This window comes from Vitis vinifera, chromosome 6 (genome assembly GCF_030704535.1).
Source record: "Vitis vinifera cultivar Pinot Noir 40024 chromosome 6, ASM3070453v1".
In the NCBI taxonomy this organism is placed as follows: domain Eukaryota; kingdom Viridiplantae; phylum Streptophyta; class Magnoliopsida; order Vitales; family Vitaceae; genus Vitis; species Vitis vinifera.
The window spans coordinates 21504205-21526393 of record NC_081810.1 but is presented as its reverse complement, the minus strand read 5'-3'; the positions used below and the strand labels follow the sequence as shown (position 1 = coordinate 21526393).

The window sequence follows — 22189 nt, the reverse complement described above, 5'->3', positions numbered from 1 at the left end:
TGCTTTCCAAGCAAAAAAACGACTTCTAAGAGTAGCACATGAACCCCAGATTTCATTGGCAGGGAATAAAATATTGCTTTTAGCCTTTAACGACTTATGATATGATTTTACACTGGTGTAAGATAGTGGTAGTGGTGGTTCTCATGAAGGTGGGGAAGGCTGTGACATGTTGTTGTTGTAGAGACAGGTGGTGGTGATGCACCAACATTTTATGGTGGTGATAATTTTATGCTGTAGAGAAAATGGCTTTTAACCAAAAACCAAGGGGTGGAAGAAGATGGTTTGCTGTGGAGTCCAAATCTTTTGAACTTTTGATTGATGAAGTAGGAGGTAAGCTGAGAGGGTGCATTTGGAAGAGATGGCAGAGATGCAAAGGGATAACATCTTGGATCAAATTTGGGGATGCAAGCCTTAGTAGTTTGCTGGCTGGAGTTGAGTCTTGCTGCAGAGATAGAGATGATAGAAGTTGGTCTCTTGTTTGGGAGGAGGGAAGGAAGTATAGGATGGAGCGTCGTTCAAATGAGGCGGTAAGATTTCTCCTTTGCTCTGTTCGCGATTTAGAGGCAAAAAGATTTTGCTTAATTTTTCCAGAAGGGAAGGGGTTATCTAGAACCAAGGACCTTTGCGGATGTAGCAAAATCGAAAATGGGTAGATTAGGGGATAAGGTCTGGTTGGGGGTGGGAAGGAGGGTGACGCCTGGAAGATTAGAGCAGCTGGGTTGCTGTTTAGTGGGTAGATGGGAAAAGGTGGAGACCCATCCCCCTGAGTTGGATTATCTGAAAAATTGGGCTGGTCATGCCTGGCTCCTCAAAGGAAAGCTGGACATAACTGCAATGGGAAGTGGGCTATTGCTCTTTGAGTTTGAATTGTTAAGTGAGGCCGAGCGCGTTCTTGCAAGAGGGAAGAGAAAGGTTTTAGGCAGTGTTTTATTTTTGGAAAAATGGCACCCGGAGGTGGGGTGTTTTTGCAATGGAGCCTTTGCTAACGAGGCTTGGGTCAAAGTGGTGGGTCTTCCTCTTCACTTATGGAACCGCGAGGTGTTTAAGTTGATTGGAGATGGTTGTGGTGGGTTCATTGTTGTGGACAACAAAACGGATTCAATGGTAGAGTTGCAATGGGCTAGACTGTTGGTGAAGATGGCTGGTAGGGATTTACCTACCTCAGTCTAGATTGTGGCTGGGTCGGGGTGCTTCTCTGTCCAGCTGTGGTGGGAAACCCCACCTTGGTTTTCTCAAGTGGTGCCGGCGAGAGGTCTTCTTGGGAAGGGGGCTACAGTGGACGAGGTGGAAATAAGGAGTGATTCACGCATTGTGTGCAGAGGAAGCGTGTTGGAGAAGGATGTTCAGCTAAAGGAGCAGGTTGGAGTACAAGTTGAGCCGCCTTGTGGATGCTCTTCAAAAGGGGCTATAGGATTTCCCTCTAAGTCGACTGAAAGGGGGCCTGGTGTGGAGGCGATTGATGGAGAAGATAGCCTTGGGAACAGAAGTCAAGGTGCAGGGAAAGTAGTCAGAGAGGGAGGCCTTGGCTTTGGGCCTGAAGTTTTTGAATTTGGGCTTGATTGGGAGGCCCAGTTCAACAGCGGGCTTGGGGAGGTTAGTCACAAGACTGCCTTTGAGGAAGCCCAGAAGCATGGGTTGGTTAGTGAGCCAAGGCCCATCACGTTAAAAGGGTGGGTGTTGGGCTGCGAGGAGAGGCCTTTTTACATTAAGGGCTCGTTTGTGGGCTGTGAGGGTATGGCCGGAATGGGTTTCGAGCCTGGGTTAGGGGAGATAAAAGGAGTTAGGGCTCATTCCCATGCCGAGGTTGGGGAGATGGAAGTTAGGGCTACGAAGGAAGCTTCGTGTGTTCAAGTTAAGGAGGATGTGGGGGTCGCTTGCTTTCTCGGAGGGGATTGGAGGGATTCAGAGGCTTTCTCAGTGAAAGCTAGAGCGTGGATGACTGACGAAGCTTTAACAGCCGAGACATCCATGTGCTAGTCCATTCCCGCTACCTTTGGGGAGGATCGGGTCTTATTCTCTTCTTCTCCTTTTTCTGGGTGTGATCGGGCTTTGGTGGTGGGGGGTGTCTTTGGAACGGAAGACATTGTTGAAGGAGATGAGTTTTAGGCTCCGCTGCGCGCCGTGCTGACTGACGGCAGTCCGTGGGTGACGGGTACAGAGGGGGAAAAGTATATAGGTAATAGGACGCAGGCAAATGAGGATTTGCAGAAAAGGGAGGACCTGGGAAGCAATTGGGATGAAAGTAACTTGGCTAAGTTCAGTAAGTCTCTAGGGTTCACGATAGAAGGTGTTGAAGGGGAAATTCTTAAATTACTTTTAAGATTGAAAACCAGAAGAGATCAAGGCAAGAAGAAGGGAATTCCAGGAATGTTCAGGTTTGATCGGGAAGTAAAAAAATTGGAATGTTCGATTAATTATGATGGAGAGAGCAGAAAGAAAGGTTCGGATCGAAGAAGCAGGGATAGAGCTTTGTGTTTTAAATGAAGATTAAGATTTTATCTTGGAATGTTCGGGGGTTGAATGACAGTAATAAGAGGAAATTAATTAAGGCCTTAATTAGTTCACAAAAAGTGGACTTGGTCTGCCTGCAGGAGACTAAAATGACAGAGATGTCTTTAGGGGTGGTGCGAAGTCTAGGAGTGGGGAGATTTTTAGAATGGGGAGTTCTGAATGCTAGGGGTGCAGCTGGAGGGGTGGTAGTTTTCTGGGATAGTAGAGTGTTGGAGCTGGCAGGGATGGAGGTGGGTCTCTTCTCCATTTCCTGTCGGTTTAAGAATTGCGAAGATGGTTTCAGATGGATTTTCTCAGGAGTGTATGGCCTTACTATGAAAAGATATAGAGAATTGTTTTGGGAAGAGTTAGGGGCCATCCATGGGCTTTGGAATGATCCATGGTGTATTTGCGGAGATTTCAATATAATTAGATTTCCGAATGAGCGTAGAAGAGGAGGGAGGGTGTCTCCTTCAATGAGAAGATTTTCGGAAGTGATTGATGATGACCTGGACTTGAGGGATCTCCCTTTATAGGGGGGTCCATTCACTTGGAGCGGAGGGTTGAACAGTCAAGCTATGTCCAGACTAGATCGTTTCTTGGTGTCGGAGGACTGGGAGGGCCACTTTAACAGGGTAGTGCAGTGTACTCTTCCTAGGCCAGTGTCCGATCACTTTCCTATCCTATTGGATGGGGGAGGGGTTAGAAGGGGGCCTGTCCCCTTCTGGTTTGAAAACATGTGGTTAAAGGAAGGGTTTTAAGGATCTGCTGAAGGAGTGGTGGCAAAGTCTAAGATTCTATGGATCCTTTAGTTTCATTCTTGCAGAGAAATTGAAGGCTTTGAAGGCTATCTTAAAGTCTTGGAACAAGGATGTGTTTGGGAAGGTGGGAGTGAATAAGAAATTGGCCTTGGAAAAAGTGGATTTTAGGGATGCTCAGGAGAAGCTGTGTCCATTATCAATGGAGGAACTGGAAGCTAGAAAGGAAGCAAAGGGGGATTTTGAGAAATGGACTCTAATGAAGGAGGTTTCTTGGAGACAAAAATCAAGAGAAGTGTGGTTGAGGGAGGGTGACAGAAACACAGGCTTCTTTCATAAGATGGCCAATTCTCATAAAAGGAGAAACTATTTGTCTAAGATTAAAATAAATGGAACTTGGTTAACTGAGGAGCAAGAAATTAATGGGAGAGTGGTTGGAGCTTTTAAGGACCTCCTGACTGATCCAAGGGGGTGGCACCCATTTATGGAAGGTTTGGACTTTAATAAGATTGATGTTGAGGAAGCAGCTAGATTGGAGGAGGTATTTTCAGAGGAAGAGGTTTTCTCTGCTCTCTCAGATCTAAACGGGGACAAGGCTGTCCAGATGGTTTCCCCCTTAGTTTCTGGCAGTTTTGCTGGGATTTTGTCAAAGAAGAGGTTATGGGTTTTTTGAAAGAATTCCACGAGCATGGCAGATTTGTAAGGAGCTTGAATTCAACCTTTTTGGTCCTAATCCCAAAAAAGGCAGGTGCCAAGGACCTTAAAGACTTCAGACCGATCAGTTTGGTGGGAGGATTGTATAAACTATTGGCAAAAGTGTTAGCTAACAGACTTAAGAAGGTAGTGGGAAAGGTGGTGTCTTCTGCTCGAAACGCCTTTGTTGAAGGAAGACAGATTCTCGATGCTGCCCTTATTGACAATGAGGCAATAGATTCCTTGTTGAAATGAAATGAGAGTGGGGTGTTATGCAAGTTGGATTTAGAGAAGGCATACGATCATTTACACTGAAATTTTTTGTCGTTTGTAATGCAAAGTATAGGTTTTGGGGAGAAGTGAACCGGGTGGATTTCTTGGTGCATCTCTATAGCATCATTTTCTGTCTTGGTCAATGACACTCCGGTAGGTTTCTTCAACAGCTCAAGGAGGCTGCGTCAGGGGGATCCCCTTTCTCCTTATGTTTTTGTGATTGGGATAGAGGCTCTTAGTAGGTTCATATTTAGAGCAGGGGGGGGGGGGGGGTCCCTTTCAGGCTGTAGAGTAAATTCAAAGGGATTTTTTGTGGGGAGGGGGAGCTTTGGAGAGGAAGCCTCACCTAGTTAATTAGGATACCGTTTGTTTGGACAAAAGGAAGGGTGGCTTGGGAGTTAGACGTCTGTCTACTCTCAATAGTGCCCTTTTATGTAAGTGGAACTGGCGCTTTGCGAACGAAAGGGAGAATCTTTGGAGGCATGTCATTAGTAGGAAGTTCGGGGAGGAAGAAAGGGGTTGGTTTACTAGAGAAGTTAGGGAGGGTTTTGGAGTAGGCTTTTGGGAGGAAATAATGAAGGAAGGTGCTATTTTGCAAAACAAAGTCGTTTTTTTTGTGGGGAATGGTAGAAGTGTGAAATTTTGGAATGATATTTGGTGTGGGAATTTCGCCCTTTGTAATTCTTTTCCTTCCTTGTATGCTTTTGCTTCCTCTAAAGAGGCTCGGGTAGTGGAGTTATGGGATCCTTCGGGAGAGGAAGGGGTTTGGAGTCCTAGTTTCTCTAGGCCCTTCAACGATTGGGAGGTGGAGGAGGTGGAGAGATTACTTTTGTCACTCCGGGGAAGGAGACTCAATCCTCTTTTGGAAGATAGAATGCTGTGGAAAGAGACTTCGAATGGGATTTTCTCAGTTAAATCTCTTTATAACGATCTAGCTTCAAAAAGAGTTGATCATTTCCCTAATGGTATGATCTGGAGTCCTTGTGTGCCTACTAAAGTGAGCTTTTTCGCTTGGGAGGCATCTTGGGGTAAGGTGCTTACTCTGGATCAGCTTAAAAAGAGGGCCAGATTCTTGCTAATAGGTGCTTCCTTTGCTGTGAGGAAGAAGAGTTAATTGATCATATTATTATTCATTGCACCAGGGCAAGAGTTATATGGGAGCTATTGTTTGCTCTTTTTGGAGTTACTTGGGTCCTTCCTTTTTCGGTTAGAGATACCCTTATTGGATGGTGTGGCTTTAAATTGGGCAAGAAACATAGAAAGGTGTGGAAGGCAGCCCCTTTGTGCCTTTTTTGGGCGGTTTGGAAGGAAAGAAATAGGATTGCTTTTGATAATGAGGAATTTTCGATTCATAGGTTGAAAAATTCTTTTGTATGTAATCTTTGGTCGTGGACTAAGTCGGTTGTAAATGAAGGTCCTCTTCCTTTACTCAGTTTTTTTGATAGGCTAGGCGCTAGTTGAGGCATGGGTTTATATCTTCTCTTCTTTTGTTTGTGCCTTAAGGTGCCTCTTGTATACCCCCTGTATGCTTTTGGGTTAGCCTCAAGGTGCCATTTTCTAATATATTCCTGTGTTTGCCTATCAAAAAAAAAAAAATGATTTTACACTAAACTTTCCCCTTTCATCATTCTTCCGAACTAGAGAATCCTCCCCTTCTTGAACCTTTGGCGTAGAAAAGGCGCCCTTGTCTTCCAAACTTTCCCCTTCTTCCAAACCTATCTTCCAATTAGACAAGGAAAAGGCCCCTGGGTCAGACGGTTTCTCCATAGTAGTGTTTTAGGAGTGTTTGGGATGTGGTAAAAGAGGATATTTTAAAGGTGTTTATGGAGTTCCATAACAGTGAGGTAATTAACCAAAGCACCAATGCAACCTTCATAGCTTTACTATCGAAAAAGAGCCAGACCGTCAAAATATTAGACTTTAGGCCTATCAGCTTAGCCACTAGCTTGTATAAGATCTTAACTAGAGTTCTTTTAGGTTGCATTCGAAGAGTGCTACATGAAATTCTCCAGGTTTCCCAAGGTGCTTTTGTAAAGGGGAGACAAATCCTACATGGTAGTTCTGATAACCAATGAAATGGTGGATGAGAGAAGAAGATCAAGAGGAGTAGTTTTCATAATTTATTTTGAAAAGGCCTATGACGATGTGAATTGAGGTTTTCTAGACCATGCTCTTGATAGAAAGGGTTTTAGCAATAGATGGAGATCTTAGATGAGGGGATGTTTGTTCTCAACAACTTTCGCAGTTTTAGTGAATGGAAATGCTAAGGAATGGTTTAAAGCATCTAGAAGCTTAAGGCAAGGAGATTCTCTTTCTCCTTTCCTTTCCACCTTCGCATAAGATGTTTTAAGTAGAATGCTAGTAAGAACAGATGATTGGTATTTTAGAAGGCTTTCTAGTGGGTAGAAGTAGAACTAGAGTGTCTCATTTGCAATTTGCAGACACTATCTTTTCTAATGCTAAAACTGAAGTGTTGCAAAATCTTAAGATTATTTTGTTGATTTTTGGCCACATTTATGGTCTTAAGATCAACTTAGCCAAGAGCACTTTGTCAGGAATCAATATGAGTTTGGATAAGGTTGTTAGATTGGATTCTATGTTAGAAAGCATAATTTCCAATTGGCCTTTACCCTATTTGGGTCTTCCATTAAGGGGAATCCCATGGCTCGAGTCTTTTGGGATCTAATCTTAGATAAAATTTCTAAGAGATTGGATGGATGGAAAAAAGCCTTTTTGTTCTTAAGTGGAAGGATAACTTTAATTCAGTCTTATTTATCTCATATCCCAAGCTATTTCCTCTCGATGTACAAAATCCCTACCTCAATGACAACAAAGATTGAGAAAATGAAAAGGGATTTTCTTTGGTTAGGGTTTGGGGTGGAAAAGAGTGATGGTCTCATTAGCTGGATCCAAGTGTGCAAGCCTAAGGAGGGTTGAGGATTGAGGTTTGAGAGCATTTCTTTGAGGAATAAGGCTCTTTTAGGAAAGTGATTGTGGCGGTTTCCTAGGAAGTGTATTGTTCTTTGGCACAAGGTTATCTTGAGCATCTATGGACCACATCCAAATGGTTGGAATACAAACATTTTATTTAGGTGGTCACATCGTGGCCCTTGGAAGGTCATTTGCTAGGTCTTCCATGATTTCTCTATCCATACTTGTTTTTTGGTGGGAAATGGGACAAAAATCCGTTTATGGGAAGACTTATGGAAGGGGATTCAACCTTTGGCTTTGCAATTTCCAGGTCTTCATAGAGTTTCATTAGCTTGAAATTTTGCAATTTCATCTATCAATGGTTTCTCCCCACCTCTTTCTTAGAATTTGAATTTTTGATGAAATCTCATTGATTCAGAGATAAAGGCTCTTAAAAGACTCATTTCCATTTTCAATAGTGTTAATCTTACACCATCGTCCCTAGTAGTGAGAGTTTGGTCTTCGTAATCTTTCAGCTTATTTTCGATAAAATCCTTTTTCCTAGCCTTATCAAAACAATCAACTTTGATTCCCTTCTCTTTTGCTAATTTCATTTGGAAATCAAAAGTCCTATCAAAGGTCAAGACTTTTGCTTGGTTAGTGGCCAAGAAGAAGGTTAACACCAACAATGTACTTCAAGCGAGAAGACCTTTCAAAGCCCTTAGTCTACATTGTTGCATCCTATGTATGGGCAGTGAAGAATCTATAGATCACCTCTTTTTACACTACCTTATGACTTTGGAGTTATAGCATAGCTTTTTAGACTAACTTGTTTTAGGTTCCCCCTAGAAGTGTATGTGACATGATGACCATTTCTTTTAGGGGGTTGGGGAGCATGAATAGAGGCAAAGTTCTATGGCGAATTGTTTGTCTAACTTTGATTTGGATAGCATGGGGGGAAAGAAATGTAAAGATTTTTCAGGACAAGTGGATGACAATCGAAATGTTATAGGACCTCATCTACTTCTATTCATCATTTTGGGCACCAATTACTAATGCTTTCAAGGGCATTCCTCTTAGATTTATTGAACTTGATTGGATTTCAATATGTAGTTCGAAAGTGTCAAAGTAGTAATGTTAAGATGTTTGGATGTCTTTTGTTTTTTTGTTTTTTTCCTTTTCCTTTGTTTTGATCAGGTTTGTATTTAGGGAAGGATTTCTCATCCTTCTCAGTTTTACTTTGCTTATAAAATCTTTGTTGAATATTTGAGTTTACTTTTGCTTTGTGAAGAATTTCTGAACTCCTTTATTGATTCTATTCGGTACACACCATACACATATATATACACAAATGACTGAATAAGAAAAAATCAATCTAGCTTAATTCTCTCCTAAAATTAGGAAACTGAATCATAAGGAAATATCCTAAATGATCTCTCCTTTTTTATTCCTAAAATACTTTCCTAAATTAAAATCCTAACTTTGGCATTATTTCAACACTCCCCCTCAAGCTGGAAAATATATATCATATAATCCCAGCTTGCAAGTTAAGTCTTCGAAGTTAGGCCTAGGTAAAGCTTTGGTGAGGATGTCTGCGGTTTGGTGCTTGGTAGGAACATAGTTCAATTTAACCGTCTCACTAGTCACCTTCTCTGTGATGAAGTGTCTGTCAATCTCAACATGTTTGGTCCTGTCATGATGCACGGGGTTCTTTGCTATGCTTATAGCTGCCTGATTATCATACATCATTAGAATTGGAGATGAACTCGTTTGTCCCAGTTCACTAAGAACCCTTTTTATCCAAATCCCTTCACAGATTCCCTGTGCAAGAGCTCTGTACTCAGCTTCTGCACTACTTCTGGCTACAACTGATTGCTTCTTACTCCTCCAGGTAACAAGATTTCCCCAGACAAAAGAACAATATCCAGAAGTCGACCGCCTGTCAATGATGTTTCCTGCCCAATCCGCATCTGAGTATACTTCAGTGTCACGGTTCTCTGTCTTTCTGAAGAATAGACCTTTCCCTGGTGTCATTTTTAAATATCTAAGAATCCTGTAGACTGCTTCCATGTGTTCCTCAGTGGGGCTGTGCATGAATTGACTTACAGCACTCACTGCAAAGCCAATATCTGGCCGAGTATGTGAAAGATAAATCAAGCGTCCGACAAGCCGCTGATATCTCCCCCTGTCTACCGGTGTACTTTCTTTCTCGATACCAAGTTTCTTCTGACTATCCATAGGAGTATCAATTGGTTTGCATCCAAGCATACCGGTCTCCTTAAGAAGATCGAGTATGTATTTTCTTTGAGAGACTACAATTCCCTTCCTTGATCTAGCCACTTCCATACCAAGGAAATATTTCAAATTTCCAATGTCTTTAACTTCAAACTCTTCTGACAAATACTTCTTCAAATTTTGTAATTCCTCCATATCATTCCCAGATAGAATAATATCATCGACATAGACTATCAATATAGCCATTTTCCCGGCATGAGACTTCTTGACAAATAGAGTATGATCAGCCTGACCTTGTTTGTAGCCCAGCTTCAGGACTGCTTTTGTGAATCTATCAAACCAGGCTCGGGGAGATTGTTTAAGGCCGTACAAGGATTTTTGGAGTTTGCAAACCTGATTCTTTGCCATACTTTCTTCGAAACCAGGTGGTATTTCCATGTAGACTTCCTCTTCTAGGTCACCATTTAGAAACGCATTTTTTATGTCCAGTTGTTGCAAGCACCAATCTTGATTGACAGCCAATGAGAGAAGAATCCTGATAGTGTTCAGTTTTGCAACAGGAGCAAAGGTCTCCTGATAGTCTATCCCATAAGATTGTGTAAACCCTCTAGCTACCAAACGAGCCTTGAATCTCTCGACTGATCCATCTGCTTTGTATTTTATGGTGAAAATCCACTTGCACCCCACAGGCCTCTTCCCAACCGGCAAATCTGTGATAGTCCACGTCCCATTCTTCTCAAGTGCATCAATCTCATCTTGTATTGCCTTCTTCCATTCTGAAATTTTTAATGCCTCTTGTATTGTGTTGGGAACCTGAGTATCATCAAGAGAAGTAGCAAATGCTCTGTAAGATGGTGATAGCCCTTCATACGTAACATAATTCCCAATTGGATGATCTGTACATCTCCTAACACCCTTCCTTAATGCAATCGGCAGAGTAGAATCATCAATGCTGAGAATTAACACCTCTCCAGCCCTATCCTCACCTATGTTCTCTTCAGGAAGACTTGAATTGGAGTCAATATATTGGCCACATGTTGACTGTGATCCATGCTCTAATTCCTGTCTTTTCCTCCTCCTGATGTAAACTTGTAAGTTCTCATTAGCAAGTTGTGAGGATATAGGTTGAATAGGCATGGGAGACTGGATGGTCACGGGAGAAGGAACATTTGTGTGCTGGGCTGGCTGGACTGATGACGGCATGGGTGTGGACAACTCAGTGGGCGCGAATTGGGAAGGATTTGGTGACTCTGAGTGAAAAGAAGGTACACCCTCAAGACGAGACTCCCAAACTTGATGTTCATTCATGCTCTCCCCCTGAATAGGAAATTTGGGATAGAAGAAGACATGTTCAAAGAAAGAGACGTCCATGGTGGTGTAAAATCTTTTGTTGGTTGGAGAATAGCATTTGTACCCTTTTTGGGTTGGAGAATACCCTAGGAAAATGCACTTATTTGCTCGAGGAGCAAATTTGCTACGATTTTGAGGATACACATGAACGAATGCCGTGCAACCAAATACTTTGAGTGGTAAATCAGAAGAGGCGGCACGGGTGTGAGGAAATTGTTTCAAGAAAAGTTGACGTGGGGATTGAAAGGTAAGCACTCTGGATGGCATACGGTTAATCAAATAGGTAGCTGTGAGAATAGCTTCCCCTCAGAAATAGTTTGGAACATTAGAGGAAAACATAAGGCACCGGGCAACCTCCAAGAGATGTCTATTCTTGCGTTCAGCCACCCCATTTTGTTGTGGGGTGTCAACGCAAGAACTTATGTGGATAATGCCGTGATTTTGAAGATAAGTACTGAGACTACTAGTAAAGTATTCCTTTGCATTATCTGACTAGAGGACTTGAATTTTGGAATTGAATTGGTTTTGAACCATAAGATTGAAGGTTTGAAAAATGTGCCCGACCTCTGACTTTTCTTTCATAAGGAAAACCCATGTTACCCGAGTATGATCATCAACGAATGTCACAAACCATCGAGTGCCAGAAATATTTTTTATCCGGGAGGGACCCCACACATCACTATGAACTAGAGAGAAAACAGTCGAAGGTTTGTATGGGATTTGAGGATATACTGTTCGAGTATGCTTTGCAAACTAACAAATTTCACAGTGATAAGATGCTGGATTTTTATTGATAAATAATTTGGGAAACAATTTTGCAAGGTAAACAAAGCTAAGATGACCAAGGCGATAGTGTAACATTATAATCTCACTATCTTTATTGACCTTAGAATTTGACACAGAATTGAAAGACTCTAACATACTCTGAGACTGTACGCAACTTGCTTGAGAGACTTGGTTTGAGAATTGGCCACATGAGAGGAGGTAGAGCCCGGAACACAGTTCAGCACTGCCAATCATCTTCCCCGATTTCAAGTCCTGAAAAACACACGAGTTTGGATAGAATTTAGTAACACATTGGAGATCGCGAGCCAATTTGCTAATGGACAAAAGATTACAATCCAAGTTTGGAACATGGAGGACAGAGTCAAGATACAAGTCTTTAGTAAGTTTTATAGAACCTGTCCCGACAATTTTTGACTTTGAACCATCAGCAATATAGACGGATGAATGACCATTACTTGGCTTGTAATTTTGAAGAATGGCAGCATCTCCTGTCATGTGATCAGAAGCACCTGTGTCCACTATCCACGGCTTCATTCCTCCTCGACTAGCAGTGAGGGCTATCCCGGTAGTACTGCCACTGCCAACTTGGCTTAATAGTTTCTGTAGCATCTCCATCTGCTCTTTGTTGAATGGACTCGGCTCGGGAACAGATGTGCTCTCAGAGTTGGCAGCCACGTGTGCTCTGCCATCTCTGTCAGACCGTGGCTTTGGTTTCCAATCAGCCGGTTTGCCATGAAGCTTCCAACAAGCCTCCTTATAATGGCCTGGTTTCTTACAATAATCACACCAAGGCCTATCTCGTTTCTGACGATCTCCACCACTACTATTAAATGACCGAGCAGCAAGGGTAGAGCCATCCAATGTTGGGGCAGGTTGCTCTTTGGATCCCATCATCACTTTCTTTCTACTTTCTTCACGCCTAACCTCTGAAAAAGCCTCCCCGAGACTTGGAAGGGGTTTAATGCCCATGATTCGGCCTCTAACATCATCCAATTCCCTTTTTAGTCCTAGGAAGAACTTGAACAGTCTCTTTTGTTCCACAATTTGCCTGTATGTTGCTGCATCATCCGAACATTTCCATGAGTGAGTCTCGAATAAGTCAAGTTGCTGCCAATACCTTGTGAGTGTGTTGTAATACTGAGTAACTGACTGCTCTCCTTGGCGGAAGTCATGTAGGGCTGATTCAACCTGAAAAAGTTCTGAAGTATTTTCAGAACTTGAGTAAGTTTCTTTGACTGCATCCCATATGTCCTTTGCAGTCCCAAACAACAAGAAATTTTCTCCTATGTCATTGTTCATGGAATTGATAAGCCATGACATGATCATGCTGTTTTCAATCTTCCACTTCCTAAAACCCGGTTCTGTAGTTTCTGGCATGGCTGCTTCTCCAGTGAGGTACTCATCCTTTCCTTTACCGCAAATGAACAACAACACAGATTGTGACTACTGTAAATAGTTATGGCCATTTAATTTGTGTCCTGTGATGAGAATAGGAGATGAATCATTACCACCAAGGTTTGGAATTTCAGATCTGCCCCCTGATTCTGGTGACGTGACGCTGGATACTTGTGATGATGCCATTCCGTATTTTGTCATGGACCGGAAAGGTAGAAGAACACTTCCCAAGGCACGTGCAGGGATTGGAGTTGAGAAAAAATAGCCGGAGGACGCCGGAAAAATTGATCGAAGGGCCCACGGAAGCAAAAGAACCCCAAAAGAGGCACGTGCAGGGCTCGGATGGCAAAAACAGGTAAGAAGGGTGGCTGGTCGGCGTCAGACGAGCTTGGAGGAGGAAGCGCGTCGCCGGAAAGTGGCTCACGCGCCGGCGCGTGAGATGCAGTCGCCGGCTGGAAAAACGCGCGTGGACGGCACGTGGATGGGTTTCTGGTTCCGGTGCTTTGGGACAAATTGGAGATCTCCTCCAGGCGCTCCTTGCGATGTAGAAAAAACCGTCGCCGGAAAGTTCGCCGGAAAAGTTGCCGGCGGTGAATGTTTTCTAACGACGATTAGACCGACCGGAAAGCGTTTTCTCCCTTGACTCTAAGAATAGGGACTGATGACCGGAATGAGAGATGGCCAGAGAGAGAGATGGTCAGATTGGGAGATGGCCAGAGATATTTGGCCGGAATGAATGATGGCTTGAATAAGAGGTGGCCAGAAGGGATTAGGGTTTCAGAAACCTGGCTCTGATACCATGAAGAATTTCTGAACTCCTTTATTGATTCTATTCGGTACACACCATACACATATATATACACAAATGACTGAATAAGAAAAAATCAATCTAGCTTAATTCTCTCCTAAAATTAGGAAACTGAATCATAAGGAAATATCCTAAATGATCTCTCCTTTTTTATTCCTAAAATACTTTCCTAAATTAAAATCCTAACTTTGGCATTATTTCAACACTTTGTTTCCATGATATTGATTTATGGACTTCACCAATGATCATTCCACTCTTTTATATATCTTCAATGCTGGAATCAACCTGTTTAATGATTTTTTATAATTTGATTTGTCTTATCTATCACAAGTGTGGACTAAACCATATAATTGGTTGGCTTATGAATCACATGGATTGGACTAACTCTAAGTAAAACCAATGAGCCTTAAGGAATGCTGCCTGATACTGAACTAATGCATGCTGAACATCACTACAACATTTATGGACATGCCTCTCAATGTGGTCCAGATCCACTGGTATTCAGTGTGTAGATCAAAAGGGTTGGACTAGCAATGAGAGGAGCATTTTAGGTCTCTTTTTGAAGTAGTTAATCTAATATCAGAGCAATGAGATGTTCTTTTGTATATTCCCATGTGGTTCTATACTGATGCATGGGTCTTCTTAGTATACTCGAGGTGTCTATCATACTTTTTTAATCAGTTCATTGTGTTTTAGGGAGGATTCCTAATCCTTCTTATGTATTTCTTTATCCATATTTAATACATTTTTTGTTTCTGATCAAAACATCACTTATGTGCTAGGCATATATTGCTTTTCCCTTTTTGTTCCCTATATGAACATAAATAAATTTATGTCTTCTTGTGCCTTGTATTTCCTAATATTTTCTACCTAAATGATGATTATTATAGGTAAAAGTATCGTGTTTTGGTGGCTCTTGTACTCCATTTTATGGATTTTGGGATATTTATTCATGCATGAGTAGATGTTCTTGTCAGATTGGTCTTTGTAATTTTTATTTCGTCACCCTTAGTATCCCACTTTATATTTGGTGTATCGATTTGTTAGTTTCATGTTCCAAAGCTTGTTACCTGATTAATTGGATGGTAAGAGTTTTGCTGAAATTTTGAATTTGAACAGTTTATTTCTAGATTCCAAATTGTTTGTGGGCAACCATTTATTTTGTCAGTAGATGCTTGAAGTTAGTCATCAAAGAGCATAGTTTTGTCTAAAACTTCCATTCGATTTATTATAAACAAATCAATTGTATTCTGATCTTTTATAGGCCACTCTTAGATTAGCACAACTGGATAGAATATCGGAACGTTTATCGATACACGTCATGGAGCATCATGAAGAAATGGGTAAGCTTCTTTTGAGAGTCCACACACCTGTTTTTGTAAATTGAATTCAAACTTTTAACTGAGTAATCCACATTTTAGGATTTGTTTTCATGTTTTATTGACGGTTATAATTGTAAGTTTTGTATTGTGTGTACCATATGTTTATCTTATCTTGTGCCTTACTACCATCGTATATTAAGCTTTTTAACCAAGCTTTCAAGTGCACAATATGATGTTAGCTTATATGTTCATATGTCAATTTATCAATTTTTTTTTTCTTCTTTTCCTTTTTTGTATTCATAAAAGCTTAGTTTGAATTGTGATGCTTTATATTTTTTAATAGGATAATAGGAGTTGTAGTGCTCTCTCTCTCTCTCTCTCACTCTCTCTTTCTGTACATGATGCAGTAACTGAGTTGGCTGATCTGTTTTTTAGATCATTGGTAGCTCCCAAAATGCTTGGAATCTGCCAGCAAATTTAATGGACAACTTTGTGCTTGTGCATAATAGGTTGCCTTATGCATGGAGTTCCTTTTTATTTATTTATTTATTTTAAAAATTTTTAAAGTTTTGTTTTTGAGTCTTTTATTTATTTAAATAGAGCAGTGAGTTACTAAGATTAGAATATTATAGTGTTCAAGATTCAGTTATTTTACGAAAGCACTTATAGTGTTCTTTGTTGGCATATTTGATTTGAAAAAAGATACCTTAGTAGCCTTTCTTCACCAATAAAGTGGTGCTAGGGTTTCCTAACCCTAGTATGTGTGTGTGTGTATTTTTCTTTTCTTTTGGTTTTTTTCTTAGCTATTATCTTTCTTTTCCTTTATTTTGTGGTCCTTGGCAAGTTTTGTGGTCTTAGTGAACAGAAGAACCTAATGATGGATCAAGGCATCCAGAGGTTTAAGACAAAGAGATCCTCATTTCTTGTTTTCCTTTTTATTTTTAATTTTTTTTACTTTTTTTAGTACTATAGAAACTGATGTTTTAAGTAGGAAGATGTTGAGAGAGGGAGGAGAGTGGTCTTTCACAGGGCTTCCTAGTAGGCAGGGATAGAACTAGAGTGTCTCATGTAAAATTTACAGATTATACCATCTTTTTCTCTAGAGCTTCACTAGAAGATTGCAAAATCTTAAACTAATCCTATTGGTTTTAGGGCATATATCATGGCTAAAGATTTGTTTAGACAAAAGTATTCTCTTTGATATCAACCCAAGTTAGGATTTGATCACCAGGTTGGCTTTGATACTTGAATGCGTAGTCTCAAAACTTACTTTTGTCTTCTATTGGGGGGAAATCTAAAGGCAAACATGTTTTGGGATCTAGTGATTGACATAATTTTGAGGAGATTGGATGGATGAATAATGTTTTTTTTCTTGTCTCTAGAGGATGTAATAACTCTAATTCAGTCACGCTTGACCCACATCCCTAGTTATTTCCAATTTCTTTTCAAGATTTTATCATAGTAACGTCTAAGATTGAGAAATCACAAAGAGATTTATTTTTATTAGGAGTTGGGGAGGGCAAAAAAAAATCATCTTATTGGTTGAGACTTAGTATGTAGGCCTAATGAGTTTGAAGGTTTGGGGTTCAGGAAGATTTCTCTCTAAAGAATCGTGCTCTCTTAGGAAAGTGGCTTTAAAGGTTCTTTGAGGAAAGTTTTGCCCTTTGACATTAATTTACTATCAGCATTTATGAGACACATCTTGATGGATGACATACTAACATTCTAGTTAGATGGTCATATTGATGGTCTCAAAGAGCATTGCATAGGTGTGCACTAGAGGAGCTAGTAAGGGCTTGGGGGGGTGGAAGAACCATGTGCCCCCTCAAAATTTAAAAAAAAAAAAAAAGTTGCCTTATAAACTAGAGACTTAGAAAAATATAAAAAGTAAATGGGAAATATTGCCCTTCCTTATATATATAAATTTAATTTTCAATTTGTAAAGATAAAAATAATTTCATTTGAATGTTATTGACAAAAAAAAAAAAAAAAAAGAAGGAAAAAACTCACTCCAATGGATTTAAATAGAAAATATATAAATTTTAAATAAAATTTAATAACAAACAAAATCTTTTGTAAATCTATTTAACATTCCTACTTATTTTTTCCTTTTTTATTTTAGCTTTGCCATTTTTTCCTCACACATACATTATCTTAATTATTTTTCATTCTATGTATGTATAAATTTTCATAGTTTTTATAATAAAATTAAATTTTTGGTAATTCAATTTTGTATTTCAGATTTTATTAAACAATTTTTCTAATAGCATGTTCTCTTCACTTTTGATTTGAAAATTTTAATGTTTCATTTTTAATTAAATAATAACTTATTTATAGTTGAACTATATAATTAATATTAAATGATCTTATTTAATTATTCACATTAAGAGGGTTTATGTTTATATTCAAATTTATAATAGATAATTTTTAAATAATATTTTTGTCACTTTTAATTGATTTATACTTATATTCACTTAAAAAAAAAAACCAAAATGTATAAGAAAAATTAAAGAATTGTTTAAAGAAAATGTGAGATTTTTTAACTAAAAAATTACTAAAATTATTAAAAAATTTGTAGTCAGATTTCTTTCTAATTTTAATTTTTTTTGAAATATTCCTACAGTATATATATATATATATATATATATATATATATATATATATATATATTTTGAATCTAAAAATTTTTTACTTATATTTTTGGTATTTTGATTGTTATATATATATAATTAATTAATTTGGGGGTAGGGTTGTGGTAGTACTTCCCTTTTTTGCAATTGCTTTTTTGTTTGAGCTGTTTGGGGGTAGGTGTATCTTTCTTGTATGCCTTGGGTCACTCTTTTGGTGCCTCTTTCTAATTATATATATATATATATATATATATATATATAATTAGCTGTCTGGGGTTATTATAGAGAGGGGTCGAAACTCTTCTTCTTGGATTAGATTTGGAGAGAGGGGTTTGTCCTTACTCTTAGAAGGAGTGGAAGAATGCTGCCAAAAGGAGAACTTGAAGGAGTTCAAAAATTCTTGGGTGGAGGGATGAAGGAGCTATAAGCTACAGCTGTGCAGTAACGAGGTGGGAAGATATATGTTATGTTCGGTGTTTTGTGTGGAGGCGAATAGGTTTGTATTGATTTTTCTAGAGGGGAAAGGATTGCCGGGGGGGGGGGGGGGGGGGGGGGGGGTTGTTCTTGCTCAAACTTTTAAGGGGGAAGAAGGGCAAAGGCAGGGGTCTCTAGAGGCCATTCCCTTGGTTGAGTAGGGGGGTGAGAGTGAAGAGGTGTGGTTGCAATAGGGGGGAGTCAACTCATTTAACAAATTGCAGTTTCTTAATCGTTGTTTGGTGGGAAAGTGGGGGGACGTCTCAAAGGAGGGCCCGTTGTTGTCCTCTTTGGAGGATTGGGCTAGATACCATTGGAGGTTGAAAGGGAATCTATCGTTATTTCCTTTGGGGGGGTCTTGGATTTGGTTCAAATTTGAGTTGGCGAGGGAGGTGGAAAGGGCGTTGGAAGAAGGTTTGGGTGTCTTCAAGCAAAGACCTCTAAAGCTGGAAAGATGGAGTACTACAGTAGGATGTCTCAATGAGAGTTCTGAACCAAGTTCTTACTGGGTGAGGATTGTGGGGCTTCCGCTTTGCTTCTGGCATAGGGATTTCTTTAGACAAGTGGGTGATGCTTGCTGGGGTTATTTGGGGGGTGGACGAGGAGACAGCGGGGGGTAGAAATTTGCAGTGGGCAAGAGTGCTAATCAAGACAAATGGAAGAAACGTGCCGGGGAAGTTACAGGTGGTGTTAGGTGGTGGCATTCTTCTTTGCCTGATCTCTTTGGATGGTCGAGCAATTTGCTTGTCCTGAATGGGGGGTGTACTGGGGGTTGAGAATTAATTTTCTTTTAATTTTGCTTCTTTATTGTTGAAGGATATCTCATCCCACTTTGTTTACTTTCTTCTCTTTCTATATATTATTTGTCAGTTTCATATTTAAAAAAATTATAAACAGTTTTGACCAAACTCATGGATAAAAATACCTCAAGCCTACTGCCTCTTGCAATTCTGGTATAAGAGTGTAAAACATGGATTTGATCTACAAAACAAACTCTGAGCTACCATGAAGCTAATTTATCATCTTCATAAAGTAATCGCTATATAGAAATTCAGGGTGGAGCTACATGTTTAGATGCTTTATTCTCTACTGGTTTTTCAATTGCTGGAGAATCTCTTCAAATATTTTTTTGACCAACTCCTTGAGAATAGAAATGAAGAAAAGTTCAGCTATTGCAAGATTCTTACTGATGAAGGAATTTAAAGAACTTGACAATTTTTCTGATTTTAGTTGTTGCTCTTCTCTTTCATCAATCATTTTGGATAAGAGCAACTTTTATTTCATATTTGCTTTGCACATGGAGCAGCTTCTCCCTCATTATGTAGAGAGTATCACAATGTACGATAGCACCCAATGCATGTTAAAATGATGATGGTAAAACCACATCCAGCATGCCTCTCCTAGGAGGCAATGAGTGCACTATGGCTGTATCAATGCTGGCTGATGGTTTTTACTTTTGTGGGAAGGATTTCAAATTTTCAGGTTTGGGCCTGAATATAGTTGCAGTGTTTAGTCTCTGTTTTGAGATATTAGCATGTATAATTCATCAAGACCTGAGCTTCTTAATTGTCTCTTTTCTAAATGTGACTTGTTTCTGGGCAGTGAAGGGGATGCAATTGGTGAAAGAGTTGGAGAAAGACTTGAAGGTCGCAAATGTCATTTGCATGGTAAGAATTGTATAGTGAAGCACTTAAATGACTAAAGAGCCTTATATGGGAAAATATTTGTAACAAATGTGACCATATACAACGATTTTGGTTGTAAAGATCCTATTATTGTTAGTTGCCTTGGCACAAACTATTGGGACTAGCTAGGCTAGATTGGGTTCCTCCCAGAAGCATAAGTGACATGATGGCCATTTCCTTTAGAGGTTTGGGGAATATAGTTAGCGGCAAAATTATATGACCAAATGCTTGGGGCTCACTTTGATTTGGATAATATGGTGGAAAAGAAATGCTAGGATCTTTGAGGACAAAGGGAGGACTATATTGATGATATGAGATCTAATTTACTTCTATTCATCCTTTTGGGCCTGCACAACTATAGTTTTCAAGGGCACCTCTCTCAATGTCATTCAACCCAATTGGAATTTGATGTGTAGATCAAAAGGGTTAAAATAGCAAAGCCATGAGCATTCGGTCTCTTTTTGTTAGGAGATGTTTTGACACTTTACATTGGAGAAAGTACATCCATATTTTCTTTTGATCAGGTTTTGTATATTTGGGAAGGATTCCTCATCCTTCACATGTACTTCTAAATTTTTATCAATGATTTTTTTTTTTTTTTTTTGTCTCTGATTTTAAAAAAATAAAAAAATCCTGATTGTTTCATATGATATTTGCAGAATGGGCGAAGACACTTAACCTCATCAATGAATGAGGTATCAAGGGATCTAATTGTTACGTCTAATTCCAAAAGGAAACAAGCTCTTCTGGTATTTTCCCCTCTTTGCAACTCTTAGCTGTAGCAATCTTAAACAGTGACTTCTGTTGGCTTGTGTTTGGGTTTTCTTTCTTGGTGAATTTATGATTTGTACATTTTGTCACACTTGAAGTTTGATACTAGATGCTTATTATTATATATTTATTATTTTCCATTAGCATAAGTTTGTTTTGAAAGAACATATTGAGAATATGTATTGGGCCCTCTGTGACAGGGGAATAATATGGTGTGCGTCTTAGATGTGTTCTGAAATTTGATCTTTTTTATTTTATATTTGGACTTGTCTGCTTTCCTGTTCAGTGCTATTTGTATATATCATGTATACCTTGTTGCACTCTTTTAAGGTGCTTTTAACATGTTTTCTCGTTTGCCTATAAAACAAGTTGGTTTGATATTTTTTGTTGGCCTGTTACCTAATATTTTAAGCCTTCTTCCAATATGATCATCTTTTCACAACTAATGTGTTTCTTAGGTTTGCTATGTTACTGATTATTGTTATCATATGCTGCTCATAGATTAACTTGAAAGTCAAGAAACATGGTTTAGAGTTGATCTTGTGCTGTGTGTTGGATATTCATGAGCTAATCGAATGAAATTACATGTCTATCCCATGCAATCAATGTCACAACTTGCAGGACATGCTTCCTATATTAACCGAGCTACGTCATGCATTGGATATGCAAGTGGCGCTTGAATCCCATGTTGAGGATGGAAACTACTTCAAGGTGGGTTTATTTGTCTTTGTTTAGTATGGGTTGTGGAATGTCCATGCAACTTGCCAACTTTTTTCTTTTGACATTTACAATATTTTCATTGATCTGTGGCTCTTCAGTAGATATGTGCTAAATGCTCATTATTGTACAGGCATTCCAAGTTCTACCTGAGTATTTGCAGCTGTTAGATAGTCTTTCAGAGCTTTCAGCAATACAAGAGCTAAGCCGTGGTGTTGAGGTGTAGATCAATCGTCAGTTTCCTTTTTTTTTTTTTTAAATTAAATCTATATATAACATTTTTTTTCCCTTAAACATTTGATAATCTCTCAATGAACAACTCTTTTGGTTCTTTTAACGTTAAAGAAGTATTAGATGCTGCAGCTGTTCTCCATGGGGTTATATTTGCCTCTTTTTATTTATTTATATTTATTTCTATTATTCTCTCATTGTTTGTATGGGTAAAAGTCAGTTATGATCTGGGCCTTTTTCTTTATATTGTCTCAGGTTTGGCTAGGGAAAACCCTTCAAAAGCTGGATTCTCTTTTGCTAGGAGTATGCCAAGAGTTCAAAGATGAAGGTTATATAAATGTCAGTATATCATCCCTTTCTTGTGAAACGAATTGCTATTTTTTAGTGTATGCAAAGTATGAAGTTCTTACTTTCTATTTCCACCATCTTTAAGTGCAAATAATTTCATCTTTATTTGATTTATTTTCTATTTGCAATCTTATGTCTAAAAATTGGTTGATGTGACTTTTTTCTCAACATTGACTGCCATATTCTTTGATATATGAGCTAGTACCATATTTTGTGGGAGTATCAATATCAAATTGGCTTGCATGATATTGACATAGTATTTTGCATCAGCGATATCCACATACTGCATCAATCACAGTTATTTTTTGGTTTT

The 22189-nt window shown here is 39.2% G+C and overlaps 1 protein-coding gene across 1 annotated transcript in view; it reads left to right on the top strand.

The window, feature by feature from the left end:
• The window catches only part of LOC100241423 (uncharacterized), a 52522-nt gene that overhangs the window by 8970 nt on the left and 21363 nt on the right, over positions 1–22189 (top strand). Inside the window, exons 4-9 of the mRNA XM_010653446.3 lie at positions 14963–15041; positions 19727–19791; positions 20469–20558; positions 21202–21291; positions 21431–21517; positions 21784–21867. Of these exons, the coding sequence (XP_010651748.1) occupies positions 14963–15041; positions 19727–19791; positions 20469–20558; positions 21202–21291; positions 21431–21517; positions 21784–21867 (495 nt within the window). The remainder of the gene's footprint in view (positions 1–14962; positions 15042–19726; positions 19792–20468; positions 20559–21201; positions 21292–21430; positions 21518–21783; positions 21868–22189) is intronic.